At 42.5% G+C, this 20,617-nt stretch overlaps 1 protein-coding gene across 3 annotated transcripts in view; it reads left to right on the plus strand.

The window, feature by feature from the left end:
* The window catches only part of MAP3K5 (mitogen-activated protein kinase kinase kinase 5), a 149,479-nt gene that overhangs the window by 96,949 nt on the left and 31,913 nt on the right, over positions 1 to 20,617 (plus strand). For all 3 annotated transcript variants that reach the window (XM_077351694.1, XM_077351684.1, XM_077351705.1), the window contains exons 12-15: positions 4,975 to 5,024; positions 13,842 to 13,937; positions 15,195 to 15,276; positions 17,203 to 17,336. In XM_077351694.1, the coding sequence (XP_077207809.1) occupies positions 4,975 to 5,024; positions 13,842 to 13,937; positions 15,195 to 15,276; positions 17,203 to 17,336 (362 nt within the window). The remainder of the gene's footprint in view (positions 1 to 4,974; positions 5,025 to 13,841; positions 13,938 to 15,194; positions 15,277 to 17,202; positions 17,337 to 20,617) is intronic.

The following is a 20,617-nucleotide window of genomic DNA, read 5'->3' on the forward strand; positions in this document are numbered from 1 at the left end:
TATTTCTGAAATACCCCAAGCCCATAAAGTAATATTATTTATGGTCTTTGGTTTTCTTTCTCAGTAACTCTAGCAGAAAACTGATTCTAGCTGCTTTTGTAGCATTTTATAGGAAATATTTTATATAATTCTACTTTTTCCTCTGTAGGAAACATATATGCCACCTCTGCACAAACCTGCTCAAGGTGCTCATATAGTAAAGATAATGTAGTAAAATAATAAAAGCAACAATGCATAGTAATATTAAAACAAGCCATGAAAACATTAAGCAGCCTAAAATGATATCTATAAAACAGTGGTCAAGCTAGAAACAAACATAAAAAACAGCTTTAAAAGATGAACCATTAGATGTTAGGAGTATTCATGTTTTGTCATGGAGTAAATCAAGTGAAGATGTGAATTCTTCTGTAGATGTGCATAGATTTCATAATCAGCTTGGCAAACATCCTACCTTTTGAATATAAATGAACACAAACTCTCAAGACAATACAAACATAGCCATATGTCTGTTCTGGTAGAGTAAACCTTTGTACCATTTTTTCCCTCCAAGAATATATTAAGAGCAATTATCCATTACCTATAACCATTAATCACTCTCTTTAAGCTGGAGTGCTGACTTTATTAGCATTATGAAAGCAAAATAGGGCAGAATGAAGCATCTGTTTATATCTTTAATTTATTGTAGGGAAGCATACAATTTTTTTCTTTGTAGTAATTCATCATCTAATTTCCTACAGTCAAGCCAAATACTTTAAGGAGGATCCAAAGTTATTAGACAGAGAGGAATACAAGACTAAACTTTTCTCTAGTTAAATATTTCCAAATGCTGTTATGTCTGTGACTCAATCAAAAGTTGACTGTGATATGCTACATGAGGCAATGTAACGTCTACTCCCAACCCCCATTATCAGGGGACAATGATGCTGAACACCCAATTTATTCCAGCAGTACCGTTTTATAAGCAATAAGGTTGCATACAAGTCACAAGAAATGTTTGGAGGGACTAACTATACCTCACATTTGAGTCATGTGCTTCCTTCCCCAAAATTGTTTCCCCCCTATAAAATACGTCAGTCTTGCTCAGGGTGGTGGGGTAGGAATCATTCCCTGATTGGTGCTTGTCCCTCCTACTCCCTGCCCCCTGTAAGAAAAACTTTGGAAAGATTTTCATTGAGAAAAACACCAAAAGAGTCAAAAGCTCCTATTCCACCAGCAGGCTTTATGTGGATCTTAGCGAGATTATAACCTCCAGCACTGCAATTTGCTTTTATAAAAACCCTCACAGTGTTGGGTAAAAACTACACACATTACTTAGCATTGTGTGTAGTTTGGATCCTGCATCCTAATGCAAATAAGCCATAAAGTCCTTGGTATTGTATGTACCCACCATGGTCCTCTCAAGAGTAGGTAGAGGTTGAAGTCTTGTTGATTAGGAAGAACCTGTTGAGTCGTTTAAGCCAAGCAAAACGACAAACTCCAAAATATAACTTGCTTACAAACCAGGAATTCTAAAATACAATATACCCCCACCTATCAGTTCAGAAGTCTTGGTTTGTAGGCAAGAGGGAAAAAAATTGTTGGTTATTTCTCCTGCTTCAGATTTCATAATAAATTCACTGGTTGTTCAAAACCATTTATTCTTCAATTTCCCAGTTGTATGCAGAGGGAGGGAATTCAGTTTATTCTCATCATGAAGAAAACAAGATTTGTTAATGTAGCTATTGAATGGCATCCTACCATCCATGAGCAGAAGGAATGTGTAGAAACAAATATCCCTCTCCCTTCCCACTCAGCATTCCCTGTGCTGAGCTGCTCAGAGGATGGTTGGAATAAAAATATGGTAGACAGTCCCCAAAATCTATTGCTGAGATCCTCTGAACAAAATGCCTAATGGTGTGGGGCGGGGGGGGGGGCTGTAATAAAGAAGAAGAATGGTATGGAATCATCCTCACCTTTTATTCTTGCACTAGTGCAGGGATGGTCAAACTGTAGCTCTCCAGACGTCCATGGATGACAGTTACCATGGGCCCCTGCTATGTGGCTATGCTGGCAGTGGGTCTTGGTAATTGTAGTCCATGGACATTTGGAGAGCCACAGTTGGGCCACCCCTGCACTAGTTGAATAAGATCACTAGTACAAGAAAAAGCAAAAGTCTCCTTCTTAGCACCTCACCCCTTCTACTTGGCATATTGTCAAGGGCAAAAAGCTTTTCCAGAGTATTCAATGTGGTGCTTGTGCAGCTCTTTCCATGTACCAATGATGGGATCCAAGCACTTGTGGTTTATCTCATTCATGTCCACACAACAACCTGAGGTTTGTTTGTGTTACTTCCTGAGGTCCAAGGCAACTGTGTCCGTTGAACTATACTGACGTCTTAGTTCAGCATGACTCATTAACTAGAATCTCTCATGGTCAGGAAGTCTTACTCTGAATGTTCACTTGGACAGACAGAACCACTGACTCTTCCCACCTTTTAAAAAAAGCCCTATTCCGTAGGTTTTGATTGCACAAGATTTTCTGACCTCTAACCCTGAGACACAATATCCAGTAGCAGCCGGGTTTAATATTGCTACTGCTGTCAGCTATGCTTAATTCCTGACTGACTTCTGAAACGTTTGGTGTTTTTTTAAAAAAAATTACTTTGTGTAGTGAGCAAAGAACAGATGTCAGAATTGGACAGCCCCTTTAAAATGTTTACTCCAGTAAAATGAAAATTTGGCAGAATCACTAGGAAAATTTTTGTTTTTTATTTCAATCCAACTGCCTGAGAATATAACAACATCAACTAAAGGGATCACATAAATCCGCAAGAAACTAGAAGTGTAGAAATGTCAGGAGAGGCCCAGCAATGTGAATAGAATTTTTAAAAAAGAATTTAACCCCTTCACTATCATAATGACTTTTCCTGCACAATACTAATGAATTTAAATAGGATTCAGTTCGAAAAAGAAGTTCATGGAGCAGGCCGGTTTATAAATTGAGAATTATGGCCTTGTTGTAAGGGATATGGTATAAAAACAGATTCAGAGAAAGAGAATGATAGTTGTTTTAGTATTTATTATTATTATTTATTTGATTTATAGCCTGCCACTCCCATCCAAGCTGGTTTGTGGCAGGTTACACATTTAAAACCCCATAATAAAACCCAAATAAAATAATTTATCCCACCCTAGCAATGAAAATAAACTCCCTCCCGCGCTCCTCAACTTCCCAACCCCTTGCCTTAGCGGATAGATGGTAATAGGGAAGGAACAGTTGTTCTAGCTAATCAAGAGGGGGCTATGTCTAATTGCCGTGGCCTCACCCAAAGACCTGGTGGAAGAGTATCGTCTTGCAGGCCCTGCAGAACTGATAACTCTCCAACAGGGCCCTCAGGAACCAGGTAGGGGCACAGGTTGAGGCCAGTCATATCTCTCATGGACCAGAGATCACCAACATATTTTCACCTGCAGAGCAAAAAGCCCTGCAGGGGGCACTGGAGGGTAGGTGGTCCCGCAGATATGTGGAGCCCAGACTGCAGATGGCCTTAAAGGTCAATACCAAAACCTTGAACTTGATCTGGGTCGTAACTGGCAACCAATGCAGCCGCCTCAGCACTACCTAGATATGGTTCCTCCATGGTTTCCCTGTGAGGACCTTAGCAGCTGTATTTTGCACCAGCTGCAATTTCCAGGTCAAGGCCAGTGTAGAGCAATTTACTGAAGTCGATCCTGGAGGTGACCGTTGCATGGATCGCTGTGACTAAGAAGAAGAAGAAGAAGAAGAAGAAGAAGAAGAAGAAGAAGAAGAAGAAGAAGAAGAAGAAGAAGAAGAATTGGTTCTTATATGCTGCTTTTCCCTACCCAAAGGAGGCTCAAAGTGGCTTACAGTCGCCTTCCCATTCCTCTCCCCACAACAGACACCCTGTGGGGTGGGTGAGGCTGAGAGAGCCCTGATATCACTGCTTGGTCAGAACAGTTTTATCAGTGCCGTGGCGGGCCCAAGGTCACCCAGCTGGTTGCATGTGGGGGAGCGCAGAATCAAACCTGGCATGCCAGATTAGAAGTCCGCACTCCTAACCACTACACCAAACTGGCTCTCAGTGACCCAAGGACAGGACATTAGTAGCCATGTCTGGTGAAGATGGAAAAATGCTAGGCGGACTATCCTCGTGACCTGGGCTTTCATTGATAGGGAGGCATCCAGAGTAATGCCCAAGTTCCTGGCCTTGGGCGAGATGAGTTGCACCTTGGCCAGGGTGGGCAATCATGCTTCCTGATCCAATCCCTTCCTACCCAGCCACAGGACCTCTGTCTTGGAGGGGTTAAGTTTCAGGCAACTCTGCTCTAAACATTCAGCTACAGCTTCCAAACATCTGGTGAATATATCCAGGGGGAGTCTAGGCAGCCATCCATCAGGAGATAGAGCAGCATGTCATCCACATATTTGTGACAACCCAGCCCAAAACTCCAAATCAACTGGGCCTGAGGGCGCATAAAGATGTTAAACAATATGGAGGAGAGCCCGGTTGTACTGCCCCCTGCGGAACTCCACAAGGGAGTTGAAAGAGGCATGACAGCTATTCCCCCACCATACCACTCTGTGTGTGATTTTGGAGAAAGGAGAAGGGCTGCCCCACGTATCTCAACCCCAGCAAGGTGACAGGGCAACAACTCAGGGTCAACCAGATCAAATGCGACTGACAGATCTAGCATCACGAAGATGGCTGAACCACCCCACTCCAGCTGGCGTCAGAGATCATCCATCAGAGCAACCAATACCGTCTCTAACCCATGGCCAGGATGAACCTAGAGACTTAGAGAATGTTGGATACTAGGAAGATGTTTGTATGAGTTAATGTTTTTCTAAAGGTGACTTGTGAAGTTTTAAAAATGATAAATATAGTGGAAAAAATAACCTTCAATTACTAATGGTTTTAAAGTGAAGGCTAAAACATATACTAAAAAAAAACTTTTGCTGGTTTCCACGTTACAGAAAGGCATTCATGAATGGAACTTCACTGCTGATTCTATAAGGGGTGTAAGGTAAGATTATCTTTTCCTCTATCTTCCTGATACTCCATCACAGTATTGTATTGTATCTTTATTTGTTTGTTTATTATATTTATATACCGTCCTCCCGAGGACAGTTTACATAAAACTTAGTGGAACAGGAACAGTACAGGAAAATCAGAAGCTATAAATGGCAGTAACAGTAAACAGTAAATAAAATAGAACACAATATGGTAGAACAATTGAACATCAGTGAGAACATTCATTCAACTGCAGCATACTGATGGCCCTGTGGCTGGATGGTTCAAGCGATGATTCTCATAGGAACGAGGCTTGGGGCATAGTGGAAGCTGTTGGTTCTGGTCGACCTCAACCAAACGCTTGGTGGAGGAGCTTCCTTTTTCAGGCCCTGCAGAATTTTTCTAGTTCCGTTAGGGCCCTGATCTCCTCCTCCTCATTCCACCAGGTGGGGGCCAGAACGGAGAAAGTTCTGGTCCAGGTTGATCACCAGAATGGTTGGGTGCTTCAATGTCCGAAGCAGCCGTTCACACCCAAAGCAGCCAATGCCGTGGCGCAGGGGGGAGGTGCAGGCACTGGCGTGCTGGCTGGCACACACTCACAGGCGCAAAGCTCTGCATCTGCATGTATGTGCTGGCCGCCGCATCCAACCCTAATCACCAGGCCGTTGGAGGTAGTGGAGTGTAAAGCTCTTTGAAGGATGTAAGCAAAAGGCAGTCCCTCAGATACACTGGGCCCAGGCCACATATGTTTAATGATAATTAGCAGAACTTTAAGTCTGATCCGGAATTCGACTGGTAGCCAGCACAGTTCTTGAAGTGTTAGCTGAATGTGAGACCTCCATGGTGTTGCTGTGAGGATCCTGGCTGCTACATTCTGGACCAGCTGTAGTTTCCAGATCAAGGCCTGCATCGAGTCAGTTGCAGAATTCTAGTCTAGAGGTGATTGTCGGGTGGATTCCTGTGGCTAGGGGTTGCAGGGCCGAATAGGGCGCTGGTAGTTTGGCTTGGCAAAGATGGCAGAATGCCAGCTGCGCTACTCTCATGAGAGCCAGTTTGGTGTAGTGGTTAGGAGTGCGGACTTCTAATCTGGCATGCCAGGTTCGATTCTTCACTCCCCCGCATGCAGCCAGCTGGGTGACCTCGGGCTCGCCACAGCACTGATAAAGCTGTTCTGACCAAGCAGTGATATCAAGGCTCTCTCAGCCTCACCCACCTCACAGGGTGTCTGTTGTAGGGAGAGGAAAGGGAAGGCGACTGTAAGCCGCTTTGAGCCACCTTTGGGTAGAGAAAAGCAGCATATAAGAATCAACTTTTCTTCTTCTGAGACTCCATGGAGAGAAAAGCACCAGGTTCCTGGTGGAGTGAGCTACTGATAGGTGCACTTTGTCCAGGTTAGGTAGGTACGCTTCCTCGCTTGGACCCTTCCTGCTTAGCTGTAGGTCCTCTGTCTTTGAAGGGTTAATCATCAGGTGACTCTGCTTGAGCCACCTCATCACTGTTTCCAGGCAGCTGGCTAATACTTCTGGAGGAATTGCTGGGTGTCACGTGCATATTGATGACATCCCAGCCCAAACCTCCACACTAGTTGGGCAAGAGGGTTCATGAAGAGGTTTAATAGGACCGGAGAGAAAATGGCTTCCTGAGGAACTCCACAAACGAGTTGATGGCGGCTCGATGATCTCTTTCCTGTTGCTACCCTTTGTCCATGATCCTGGAGAGAGGAGATAGGCATTTATTATATTTATTTATTTTCAAATGTTTAGACCACCACTCCCGGAAACAGCCAGCTTGTAGTGGTTTACATACATCTAAAATCCCACCAAACAATAAAACCCAAGATATTGGTAAAAAACTCAACAGCAGGAGAACCTACTAGACCAGTCTATTGAAGGGCTGTCCCCGTATTCTGGCATCATCTCCTCCTCCCCCTATGTTGTTATTGCAAAAACTGTGTGAGAGATTAGACTGAGAGAAACAAGAATCCAGAAGATTTCTGAGGGGATCGCCAAGAGACTGTAATTATAGTTATGTGGTGGGGGTTGGAATTTGAATTGGGACTTTTGCAATTAAGTCTCTCTTTCTCACACCCTCCCCACAATTTTTCCGGGCCTCAAACAGCATCTATAGTTATTTGCCTCGCTGGGAGGCAACACATGAGACTACATTTTTTTCCTAGTTTGATACTGTACAAGAATTGGCACGCAATAGAAAATATTATGTACCATATACACTTATGTACCATATACACCAGAGAAAAGCTAGAAGAGATAAGAATGCCTTCTTAAATGAACAGTGCAAACAAATAGAAGAAAACAATAGAATGGGGAGGACCAGAGATCTTTTCAAGAAAATTGGAGATACGAAGAGAACGTTTCATGCAAAGATGGGTATGATAAGGAACCAAAATGGTAGGGACCTCATAGAAGCAGAAGAGATTTTTAAAAGGTGGCAAAATTATACAGAAGAACTATACAAGAGCAAGCTTAACATCCCTGATGACCACAATGGGGTAGTTACTGACCTGGAGCCAGACATCCTGGAATGTGAAGTCAAATGGGCCTTAGGAAGTCTGAACAACAATAAAGCTAGTGGTGGTGACAGCATTCCAGTTGAACTATTCAAAATCTTAAAGGACGATGCAGTAAAAGTGCTACACTCAATATGCCAGCAAATTTGGAAAACTCAACAATGGCCACAGGATTGGAAAAGGTCAGTTTACATTCCAATCCCAAAGAAAGGCAATGCCAAAGAATGTTCAAACTACCGCACCATTGCACTAATTTCTCATGCTAGCAAAGTTATGCTCAAAATCCTACAAGCTAGGCTCCAGCAATATGTGGACCGAGAACTTCCAGAAGTACAGGCAGGATTTCGAAGAGGCAGAGGAGCTAGAGATCAAATTGCCAACATACGCTGGATCATGGAGAAAGCTAGGGAGTTCCAGAAGAACGTCTACTTCTGCTTCATTGGAGCACAACAAATTGTGGCAAGTTCTTAAAGAGATGGGAATACCAGAGCATCTTATTTGTCTCTTGAGAAATTTATATGCAGGTCAAGAAGCAATAGTGAGAACTGAACATGGAATCACTGATTGGTTCAAAATTGAGAAAGGAGTTCGGCAAGGCTGTATACTGTCTTGCCTATTTAACTTGTATGCACATCATGCACATCATGAGAAAGGCGGGATTAGAAGAGTCACAAATTGGGATCAAGATTGCAGGGAGAAATATCAACAACCTCAGATATGCAGATGATACCACTCTAATGGCAGAAAGTGAAGAGGAACTAAAGAGCCTGTTGATGCGGGTGAAGGAGGAGAGTGCAAAAGTTGGCTTGAAACTCAACATCAAGAAAACAAAGATCATGGCATCCGGCCCTCTCAATTCCTGGCAAATAGATGGGGAAGAAATGGAGATAGTGATAGATTTTATTTTCCTGGGCTCCAAGATCACTGCAGATGGGGACTGCAGCAAAGAAATTAAAAGACGCTTGCTCCTAGGGAGGAAAGCTATGGCAAATCTAGACAGCATCCTAAAAAGCAGAGACATCACTCTGCCAACAAAAGTGCGTTTAGTCAAGGCTATGGTCTTCCCAGTTGCAATGTATGGCTGCGAAAGTTGGACCATAAGGAAGGCCGAGCGTCAAAGAATTGAGGCTTTTGAACTCTGGTGCAGGAGAAGACTCTTGCAAGTCCCTTGGTCTACAAGGTGAACAAACCGGTCAGTCCTAGAGGAGATCAGCCCTGACTTCTCTTTAGAAGGCCAGATCCTGAAGATAAAACTCAAATACTTTGGCCACCTCATGAGAAGGAAGGACTCCCTGGAGAAGAGCCTAATGCTGGGAGCGATCGAGGGCAAAAGAAGAAGGGGACGACAGAGAATGAGGTGGCTGGATGGAATCACTGAAGCAGTAGGTACAAATGGACTCCAGGGAATGGTAGAGGACAGGAAGGCCTGGAGGGTCATTGTCCATGGGGTCGCGATGGGTCGGACACGACTTCGCACATAAAAACAACAACAACAACAAATATACACTTGGAAAGAGAAATTGCAAAGAAAAAGTTAATGGGATGGGAAAGCATCCAGATAGGAACACCACTGTGCATTGGAAAGAACAGAGTCCTGAATCACTCCTGAAGAAATACCAACATCAAAGCCCTTTTGTATGTTCAGCAGAATAAAGAAAGAGGGAGGAATTGCATGGCTTGGCTTCATTTATACTCTACCTTTCTCCACAGTGGGGACCCAATTTTTTTTTTTTACAACATTCCTCTATTTTATCCTCACAACAATCCTGTGACTTGGGTTAAGCTGCATTTCTGTGACTGGTGTAAGGTGACCCAGCAAGCTTCCATGGAGCAATGGGGATTTGAACTAGGCTCTCCCAGAGCCTAGTTCAGCCTTTCTCAACTTTTTTACTGTTGAGAAACCCCGGAAACATTCTTCAGGTTTCAATAAACCCCAGAAGTGGTGCATTTGTGCAGAATATGGTTGAAATGCATAGCTGTGTATGTGCCCACCCAGAACCTCTCCCCTTCCCACCCCCTCCAGGCCCATCATTGGCCATGGGGTGGGGGGGTGGGGGTTGACATGACTATATATGGTCATAGCACCCTATAAATGTTTAACAAATTTTAAAAATATATTAAAAATTAACTCCCACCAATTCAGAAAAGTCTTCCAGAGCCATCAAGAAACCCCTTGGTTTCCAAAAGCTATGTTGAGAAAGCCTGCCCTAGTCCAACACTCTTAACCATTGTCACACTGGCTCTCTATAATGAGAACATAATTGGTATACTGGGGATAAAAGTATACTGAACTCTCTGCCTGATGTACCAGCTTTCTTCTAGAGGTTTCCCCCTCCCCAAGATCCCATTCTGCTTACAGTCTCTGCCCACAGCTTGAATATAGCCCAGGAAAAGATTCAGGGTTAACTGATTGTCTTCAGACTCTGAAAATAACAGTGATTGCATTATGACACATAGTAGTTTGAATATTATGTGGGTCATAGAAGCATTCTATTTTTTATATTTTGTAATGTCTAATACAAATGCATCAAATAAATATAGTTGTTAAAACTTCAAGATGTTAATGCCTGATACTGGGAGAGGACCCTATGCTTCTATTTAGGTTCTTTGCCATACTGAAAGCAGGTCTCCCTTGGGGGACAGAATTTTGGAAAAGTGCTGCTAATGGTTGGTTGGTATTTTCTGATTCCACCTTTGAGAAATTTATGTTTATTGTTGGAAATTTACTCAAGGCTCTATTAGACCTCTTGCCACTGAGGAAAATATTTTGAAAGTGATTGTTACTGTATGGTGCTTTGGTGAAGACTGCAAATAATTTAGAAAAAAGAAAAACAGACAAGAATCATCTTTTTTCTCCAGTCTATTGTTTTATTCCATTCAGCTCCTGTTCAGGATTCTTTGTGTTTTCGGATGGTGAGAGAGACCATTTTATACCTAGGGTGGTTACAGAAACAGTCCCCGGGACTGAGATGCCCAGGATATAATATTTGTAAGAAACCATAATGGATTTTAGAAAGGCATATGAAAAGATGATATAAAAACACTGTCTTCATTTAAAAGATTTTAAAATCCTGTTTATAACACTGTAAACATTGGCTGGCAAATCTGTTGCTTGGTATAATTGCTTGAGGGGACAATCTCATGCTAAGTGATGACTAATGTGTTGGTGATGACTGGCTGAGAAAGACATTTTCTTTAGAAGTATTGTTCAAATTAGCTTGCGTAATCATAGCTAAAAGAGTACATGCTTTCAAAAACATGAAAAAAACTTGAAGGCAGGGATTAAGAAACAGGATTTCTAGGGCTTCTTAACTATGGTGCCGAATACTGAACCATGCATTTAATGACAATAAATCTGCAGCACTTGAACATTGGGTTTCAGCTTATTTGCATTTGGTGCCTTACCACTAAACTGGAAGCATTTGAAATGCAGGTAGCAGCATATGTTAGATTTGGTTAACTATTCAGTAGAATACAGTGCCTAAATACACCTTTGCACAGAATTTCTAAAGATGGGAGCCTTTCCAAAGCTCTTGAGAGAGTTCAGGCATCTCACAGATTACTGCATAATCACACAGCTGACTGACATTCAGTGGGGAGATGAGGTTCTCTGCCCCGTTAGGAGTCCTGGGATCTCATTATAAGAAGTAGCTGCTGTACTGTGGTCCTTCTTCTTTGTCCAAAAATAACATTGGGTTGGATCCAATGAATGTAAACTGAATGAGTTCATAGGTCAGATCTCTCCCCCTTTTTCCTTTTAGCTACAGTCTCCCTAAATCTTCCATAAAGCCACTCCTGAGGGTCAGGAGACCATCAAGAACAGAACAGAATGATGCATAAGGGACTTCATGGTGAAATTCCTCCTTATACAGGCTTTTCCAAGAATGGTGCAAGAGTTCTGCAGGAGTGGGAGCCTCAGTTTTTGCTGATCCCTTTTCCTTGCTGCATCCAGCCCTTCACTGTGTCCTCCAAAGAACATGAAGATCTAGTGATCAAAAACTTCCTTAGGATCTCTGGCCTTAAAGAAATTAAATGGGCATCAACCATGGCCAGGGCTTTTTTTTGTCCCTGGCTCCAGCCTGTTGCAACGTTCTATCTAGTGAGATCAGAGCCCCACGGGACAGAGCTGTTCCGCGGAGCCTATGATTGAGGTCCTGAAAACAACATCAAAAACTCCACTGGCCTCCCTGTCCTAACCCTCCCCATTATAAATAATTCCAGCAAGGATTATATTATACGGCCCTCTGTTTTTTCCCCCTTCAAGTTGGAGGCCATGCAGGAAAGTAGTTCCATTTCTGGATTTTAAAACTTATATTTTAAATTGTTATTTTTGTATTTTTATATTATTGTATATTGCTAAGCAGTGTAATCCACTCTGATAATAAACAAATAAGCTTCCCAGTCTGTTCCCAACTGTCCTCTGATCCTCAGGAGTAGCTTTTCAGGATATTGTAGGTGGAAGGGAAGAGGCATTCTATGAACTCATTGCATTCCTGAGTAATGCAACCCATAGGCATTTTGTAATCAACTTCAGAATTTCTATTCTTGTACATATAATCCAGAAATCAGCATTGACGCAAGTACATAAGTGGAGTATTTGGTCACATTTGTATGCAAGTCACTGTTATTTCACTGACCTTAGGTAAACAATGTACCATTTTTTAAAAATCCAGTTGAGAACAGTGTTTGGAAGAAAAATCAACAACTGTTGTTAGTCACAGAGGTTAATTCATCATCTGTAAAAATCTGATGTTGAGATCAGCTAAGCCACAGCTGGGGTGGAGGGAAAGAGAAATACTGGACAATTACTCAAATATAATGTACAATAACTATAAAAATTGTGTATTGTTTGTTATAGTGCAGTTCAGGTTCAAGAAATGTTACACGTTTTTCTATGGTTTAAAATCAGCTGCTGATTCCAAATGTGTAAGATTTAGAGAGCAGAAATTCTTGCTATTTACTTTGCATTCTTTCCCAAAAATATGTTTCATAAAATGAAGTATAAGGCAGCTGTTGTTCAGCTGTGGTGCTTTTATTTTTTAAAAAAACCCCAACCCTGAATAACCATACTTTTAAGTTTGTACTATAGTGCCCTCAGATGGCTCCTTGCATTTCTGAATGCACAAAGATTTCTGTTGAAAGAAACTGGAATGGTTACTAACTTTTCTTAGAATTAGAAGTCTGACCTGAATTTGTTTGGGTTCAATCTTCAGAGAAAGGCACAAGAGACACAGACAAAGAAGTAGACACTGAGTCTGGGAGCATAGGTGCATAGCTCAGAAAGATAAGGGTTTATCAGTAGTCCTTTGAACAGGAACTATTGAGAAATGTAAAACAGAGTTTCCCATTTATAAACAAAATGGTATACAGTTCTGTGAAGCATGTGTCAGAACACATGCCTCCTAGCCATTGATGTAAGGAAATGAGCCTCCTCTTAGGAGAACAGTGTTTGTACTCCTAAGGAGGAGCTTTAAAATGTGCAGTTTGTGATTAATTGAAGTTGTGTGTTCATCGTGACACAGCACTATGTGGTATCATCTTTGGAAAGAGGTCAAAACTGTTTCCCTAACACCCAGTTTTGCTAAAATATAGAAACCTAAAGCCATGTCAGTTTTGTGAAGTTTTTTCCTTAAATGTTTTTTTGTATGTATTTAATATAGCCACAAAAAATATACCAAAAAGATACCCTCATACTGTATGCGCATATTGATTTTTGTTATGCAATTTTGTTTTGTTCTCTTGATAGAATACTCACATCTCTTTCTGTGGGATGGGGGGAATTACAAATATCTTTGGAGAAATCCAATGTTTGAACAACATGTTTTTAATGTAACATTTCTGACCCTCCAGACCTTGGTTTGGAGAACTGGATGTTTGCAGGCTTCCTTCCTTTCTCTTTCCCATACCCCACCCCCGAGCTTGAATTCTCTCCTCTGGTTCTCCGCAAACTATAATTTGCTATTACATAAATACTATACAGATTGCAATTGCAAATGCCAGTTTGCCTAGAAACTAGACCTGAAAATCCTGGTCTGATCCTGTTTCCAGAACAAGCTATGGTTTGTGAAAATTTGCAAATTATGGCTTTGTAACAAAGAAGGGATGGAGGAACCATGTTTTGGAGGATTATAACATTATAGCTGAACTATGCCAGGTGATTAAAGATCACTAATTGGAGGAAATACTGTTTTCACCACTTTTATAGCATAAACATAAAAATGTCTATTTTCTTGTTGATGTCAGACAACTGCCTGAAGCATAGTGTCAAAATCAGCAATGCATGCTCATTTAGTTCTCTTTCAGCATTTCAAAATTTGAAGAACGATGCTGCTTCTTTTATGTGCTGCACAACTCAGATGACTTCCAAATCTATTTCTGTACAGAGCACCACTGCAAAAAGTATGTGTTCAGCAAAATGCCTTTTACTGAGAATGTGATATGTCATTAAGCATAATACCGGTTTCTTTCTGCAACCTGTTCAGAGTGAAATTGGGTGTATGCATTTTATATACTTAGAGTGACCTAGAGTGATTTCCAAGGAGGCATCTGTATAAAACATTTATCTTTAATGTGCTGTGGACACCCATTGCATGAAGGTGGTCCTGCAAAGTATAGCTAATTAGGAATCCAGCCTCAGGTTGTGAAAATATTTTTGAACAAGTTGTCTTCAGCCTGTGCCTGTGGGATATGTGCATGCTGTTATGTAACTCATTCCCAAAGATAAAACAAGGATGAAAAAAGTTATGTTGTCATAGTAGATCACCTTCAAAATAAATTTGTACCCACTGATGTTAGCAAAATATATCTTATTAAGACATTACTGGGAATGTTAACACATTCTTTTAAAATGAAGTGCATTTCTAAATTCATTACTGGAAATGTTACTGAGAACATGGTAACACATTCTTTTTAAGTGAAGTGATTGCATGAAGATTGGGAAGGGGTGTGGTGTTTCAATGTAAATTCATACTATAGAACATTAGTAACTTGGGAAGGAGATAGAGGCAAGAACTCTGGTGATGGACAAATGCTCCAAACAAAATGAGAAAATGGCTAGAATGAAACATGGTGAAGAAACAATCCATGGAACAACAACTAAGTAGAATATGGGATGACTGTTAATTTTGGTTGCTTAGCTAGGATTTACCGCAGACCAGTGTTGTTGTTTTTGTAGTAAAGTCTTGTTAAATTTACACACTTATCTGAACACCGCCCACGGGCGCCGCGGACTAAATAAAACGCTAAGGGGTTCTGGGGCGGGAAGTGTCCGTGATGAGGAAGGGTCTGGATTGGACCCTTCCTCCGGACAGACAATCGGAGGGACCCGCCTGCCGATTGGTCCCTCTGATTCCCAGCCCCAGCAATGCGCGGCTTGCAGTTGCTCCCAGCCTGACGCGGTGAGAGGCGCCTCAGAGGGCCGCCATCCGAGAGAGCCGCCGCCGCTGCAAAACTGTAAGTTTCTAGTGCCCGCTGTATTCCTCATACAGCGGGCTTTATTACTAGTTCTTTAATAATTTGTGCCAGAAGAAGAATGCTTTTGTTGATTACAGAGGTAAATAAAATAAATGCTGTTAACTAGTCATTAGCAGATAACAAGGAGACCAGATTTCATTCCATTGTAACATTATCTTCTGCTTCTGTATGAATTATTGACAGATTCTTTGAAATGGTTAACAGTATTACTGAAGAAATAGGGAAAAACACAGAGGAAGGAGAATGTGATGGAGACTCCCTGGAGGTAAGAGCCTGGCTTGTATTATTTCTGCTGTTTGGGGAACTGAGCTCCCAAGAACAAAATGGTAATTTGAACAGAATTTTTCAAGTTAATTCTTTAAAATATTATGATTCAAATTTTAACATATCTCCTAATAAGAGAAAAGTATATGTAATGTCACAATAGTCTGTGTTTTGGAGTTCATTGATTAGGAGTCACTAAGTGCAGTGAGAAAGGAGTTCGGCAAGGCTGTATATTGTCGCCTTGCATATTTAACTTGTATGCGGAGCACATCATGAGAAAGGCGGGATTAGAAGAGTCACAAATTGGGATCAAGATTGCAGGGAGAAATATCAACAACCTCTGATATTCAGATGATACCACTCTACTGGCAGAAAGCGAAGAAGAACTAAAGAGCCTCTTGATGCGGGTGAAGGAGGAGAGTGCAAAAGTTGGCTTGAAACTCAACATCAAGAAAACTAAGATCATGGCATCCAGTCCTCTCAATTCCTGGCAAATAGATGGGGACGAAATGGAGGTAGTGACAGATTTTATTTTCCTGGGCTCCAAGATCACTGCAGATGGGGACTGCAGCAAAGAAATTAAAAGGTGCTTACTCCTGAGGAGGAAAGCTATGGCAAATCTAGACAGCATCCTAAAAAGCAGAGACATCACCCTGCCAACAAAACTGCGTCTAGTCAAGGCTATAGTCTTCCCAGTTGCAATGTATGGCTGTGTAAATTGGACCATAAGGAAGGCCGAGTGTCAAAGAATTGAGGCTTTTGAACTCTGGTGCTGGAGAAGACTCTTGCGAGTCCCTTGGACTGCAAGGCGAACAAACCGGTCAGTCCTAGAGGAGATCAGCCCTGACTGCTCCTTAGAAGGCCAGATCCTGAAGATGAAACTTAAATACTTTGGCCACCTCATGAGAAGGAAGGACTCCCTGGAGAAGAGCCTAATGCTGGGAGCGATCGAGGGCAAAAGAAGAAGGGGACGACAGAGAATGAGGTGGCTGGATGGAGTCACTGAAGCAGTAGGTGCAATATTAAATGGACTCCGGGGAATGGTAGAGGGCAGGAAGGCCTGGAGTATCATTGCCCATGAGTCGTGATGGATTGGACATGACTTCGCAACTAACAGCAACAACAAGTGCAGTGATGTGATGTCATGAGTGTCTTTGTACTAGACATTGCTAGGGAAGCAGCAGCCATTCACCACACACCCAGTTTGGTGTAGTGTTTAGGAATGTGGACTTCTAATCTGGTGAGCCGGGTGTGATTCCCCACTCTCCCACATGCAGCCAGCTGGGTGACCTTGGGCTTGCAACAGCACTGATAGAGCTGTTCTGACCGAGCAATAATATCAGAGCTCTCTCGGCCTCACCTACCTCACAGGGTGTCTGTTGTGGGGAGAGGAAAGGGAAGACCAATGTAAGATGCTTTGAGAATCCTTCTGGTAGAGAATAGTGACATATAAGAACCAACTCTTCTTCTGCTGCTGCTTCTAGCTTCTACAATCAGCTTGGTGTAGTGGTTAAAGAGCAGCAGACTCTTACCTGGAGAACTGGGTTTAATTCCCCACTCCTTCACATGCAGCCAGCTGGGTGACCTTGGATCAGTCTCTGAGCTCTCTCAGTCCAACCTACTTCACAGGATGTCTGTTGTGGTGAAAAGAAGGGAAGGCTATTGTAAGCCACTTTGAGACTCCTTTGGGTAGTGAAAAGCAGGGTATAAAAACCAACTCTTCTTCTGGTTAAATGTCAGTCATATGTAGGATTGTTGCACAGTATTGGAAGGCATAGTTGTTGTAAGGTGTTTGCTGTTGCCAACTTCACAGGTGGCTGTTTATTTTATTCTGCCCCTGGTTTCCATGCTGCTCTTATTATACAGCTCTGCTCCACCCAGACTGGAATCACAGATCCCTTTATTTTACTTTTTCTTTCTGTTGTAGTATGACTATGAATATGATGAAAATGCTGAACGACTCATTTTGGGGAAAGGCACTTATGGCATCGTTTATGCAGGACGAGATCTGAGCAATCAAGTCAGAATTGCCATTAAAGAGATCCCAGAAAGAGATAGCAGGTATTGTAATGATGAATGCTTACAAACACTACTATTGATAGTTTCAAATGAGTAGCCATTCTTCCTCAGACTATGAACTGAAGAGTGCCTTGAATAAATCTTTGTTGGTCTTAAAGGTGCTATTGTTTTATTGACAGTTGTATGAGATATACCAGTGTGTTGAGTTAGTTGCGGGAAAGAATTAACATCTTCAAAAGATACTATCAGATTTAAATTTTCATATGTCTTAACATTCTCAGCTGTGTTAATGACCAGTCTGAATTGGCTGAACTGATGTTCCAGGAGGGGAGAGAATCATTTGATGAGTAATAGCTTCATTCCTCTGGGAAACGTCAGTGTTCAGTTGGCAAATCCACATGTACTTCAAAGAGCTACAGTTGTGTATCTGCTCTTGATCTTGGAGGACTCATTCAAGGGACAGACTGATAATGCTTTGCTGGAAGACCCTGAAGTTAGTGAAGTGTTTTTGGGTTTTGTTTTATTTTTTTAGCAGAGGACCTTATTTTATTGAATACATTTTTATCCCACATGTCCTTCAAGGATAGAACACATTAGAGAGTTCTTGATAACAAGCAAGAATTTGTTTGGGGGTTGCCTGAACATAGTCCATTATTCTAAATGCTGTACTACCAGCTCTGAGTGGAAGGAAGACCTTAGCCAGAGGTGAATTTTTAAATCTTCCCTTCCTTGACACTTCGACTGCCAGCACATATTGTTCCTCGCACCAAGCATTCTAAGTATATATTTATCCTCTTCAATACATCTCTGAAACTCCACGTAGGAGAAACAATTGGAAGGGTGAAGTGGAAAAGCAGTGGGAAGGGAAGAGGTTAAGCTGCCCCCTTTCCCTCAGATTGTCCCCTCCTAAAGCAGTCTTTTTAAAACAAAACTGGCGGTTGGAGTTTTGTTATGTACATTTGCGTGTATTGTTTAATTCCACCATGACTTCAAGAAGTTTGAGAAATACCATCATATGCTATTTCTGGAACTCCTGGTAATGCTTTCCAAGGCCAAGAAAATAGGACGATGAGTAAGAAAGCAATAGAGAAGTTAGCCGGGTCATCTTCAGAATAGGAAATGAGCATGGCAAATTGTATTAGAAATCTCTTAGCAGTAAGACAGATTAAGCAGAATTAACCACATTAATGTCAATCAAAGTGTATTCCAGCATAAACTTTTTGTGGATCAAACCTCATTTCCTCAGATGTATGAAATGTAAAATCTTTTGCAAGAATTATGAGGATGATCACAATAAAGGGGATGGAGAGAGAGAGGTGGTTAAGTGAGAGATACATTGTAAATCCTGTTGTAATTAATTCAGTCTTTGTAAAGGACTGGAACAGATGTGTTGGTTGCACAAAGGGATTGATGAGAGAGGTTAGAGGTTTCAGCCTCTGGGTGCAGTTAAAAGCCGAATGGACCATTAATAAATGTAGAAGATTGACAAGTATGCAGTCTGAATCCAGTGGCACTTTTATGAAGAGTTGGTTTTTGTATGCTGCTGTTCTCAAAGTGGCTTATGATTGCCTTCCCTTTCCACACCCCACAACAGACACCCTGTGAGGTGGGTGAGGCTGAGAGAGCCCAGATATTACTGCTCGGTCAGAACAGCTTTATCAGTGCTGTGGCGAGCCCGAGATTACCCAGCTCACTGTAAGTGGGAGAGTGGGGAATCAAACCTGGCTCGCCAGATTAGAGGCCACTGCTCTTAACCACTATACCAAAGTTTTATTCTGGGTATAAGCTTTCGTGTGCCCACACAGGTCTTCAGATATATTGAAAAAGAAGTTACTGACCATTAGGCATAGGTAGTAGGTATAATGATATAATGACAAGTAGGAACAAAATATATATCTTGAACCACTCCTGCGGTTAAATAAAGCCCTAAGGGCTATTGGGGAGAAGTTAGGGCGGGCTCTGTCCATGATAAAAACTCAGAGGGACGAATCCTGATTCGCCCCTCCAAGTGCCACTCAAGGGCCAAGCAGCCAATGGGGAGGCGCGCAAAGCGCCTTCCTATTGGCCCCTCACCAGGACAGACCAAAATTCCATTCACCCAGCCCAGTCTGGCTGCCCCTCTGCTCCTGACCACTGCAGGGAGAGGAGGTCAGCAGGGCTGCCAAGGGGGATGGGAACAGAGGCTGCGCCAGCCCTTTTTGCCCCAAGGCTGTCCTAACTGTCATGTCCAACTGCAAATTGCCTCAGAACCCTGACAGAGCTGGCAGGAGGCTGCAGAGTGCTCTCCCTCTCACCCCCTCCCTTCAGGCCTGCTGTGAAGGAGCCTCTGACAGGCTCTGACTGAGGGGAGGAGGCCTTTCCAAGAGCAATGCAGGGGAGTCTGAGGGACTTCCTTTTGAGGGGGGGGGGAACTTTCCCCTTCTTCCATACAGTTGGCTGACAGGGAGGCCACAGAAAAGCCCCTTCTCGCTTAAAATACTGTTCTGCCCAGAGGTTAGACACAGCCAAGCCATGTGTCTTTCTTCTTCGCAACTCTCTGCAGATTTGAAGTCACTGCACAGCATTATTCTGCAGAATAAATTGGCTCTTTTGTCTCCTGTTTCATCTGCACAACAACCCTGTGCAGTAAGCCTCAAGTCTTTCAATTCAACAACAACCTGTGTGGGAGGCCTTAAATGTTTCTTCTCTACCACAACCCTGTCTAAAGTAGCCCTTTCTGCCTGGGGAGCTGATCTTTATACTCTGCAGGTGAGCTGTAATTCCAGGAGCTCTCCAGGCCCCACCTGGAGGTTGGCTACCCCTGGGATGGAAATATTCCTGGAGGTTTGGAAGTGGGACTTCAAAATTGTACAATGCCTCAGAGTCCAGCCTTCAAAGGAGCCATTTTTGCCTGCAGTTGGGAGGGAGTGGTGCAGGTGTGTCCCTCCTGGCCTATGGATTATGGCCAGCCTTTACCAGCAACTGCTTGTATTCTGGGGCGCAGATAGGCAGACCAGCATCAGTCCTGTGAGTCTGGAAAGTGTAGAAAGATCTAAATAAATATTTACAGCCTGAAACTGTAAATAGAGAACAAGTAAATGTCTGGAGACACATGGTAACTGAAATGACTTATTGGCCTGGCAAATAACATTGGCCTTGCAAATAAAAAAACAGCATAAAAAACCTTACTAAGGTCAAGACTGCTGTGCACAGAGAATCTTCCTCTTAGGGTTGCCAGCTTCCCTGTGAGGCTCGCTACCCCCACCTCCCTCATGGGGAGTCTGCTATGGGGAGAGAAAGGGAAGACGATTGGAAAATGCTTTGAGACACCTGAGGCCTGCTGG

The sequence above is a fragment of the Paroedura picta genome, chromosome 1 (assembly GCF_049243985.1).
Source record: "Paroedura picta isolate Pp20150507F chromosome 1, Ppicta_v3.0, whole genome shotgun sequence".
In the NCBI taxonomy this organism is placed as follows: Eukaryota; Metazoa; Chordata; class Lepidosauria; order Squamata; family Gekkonidae; genus Paroedura; species Paroedura picta.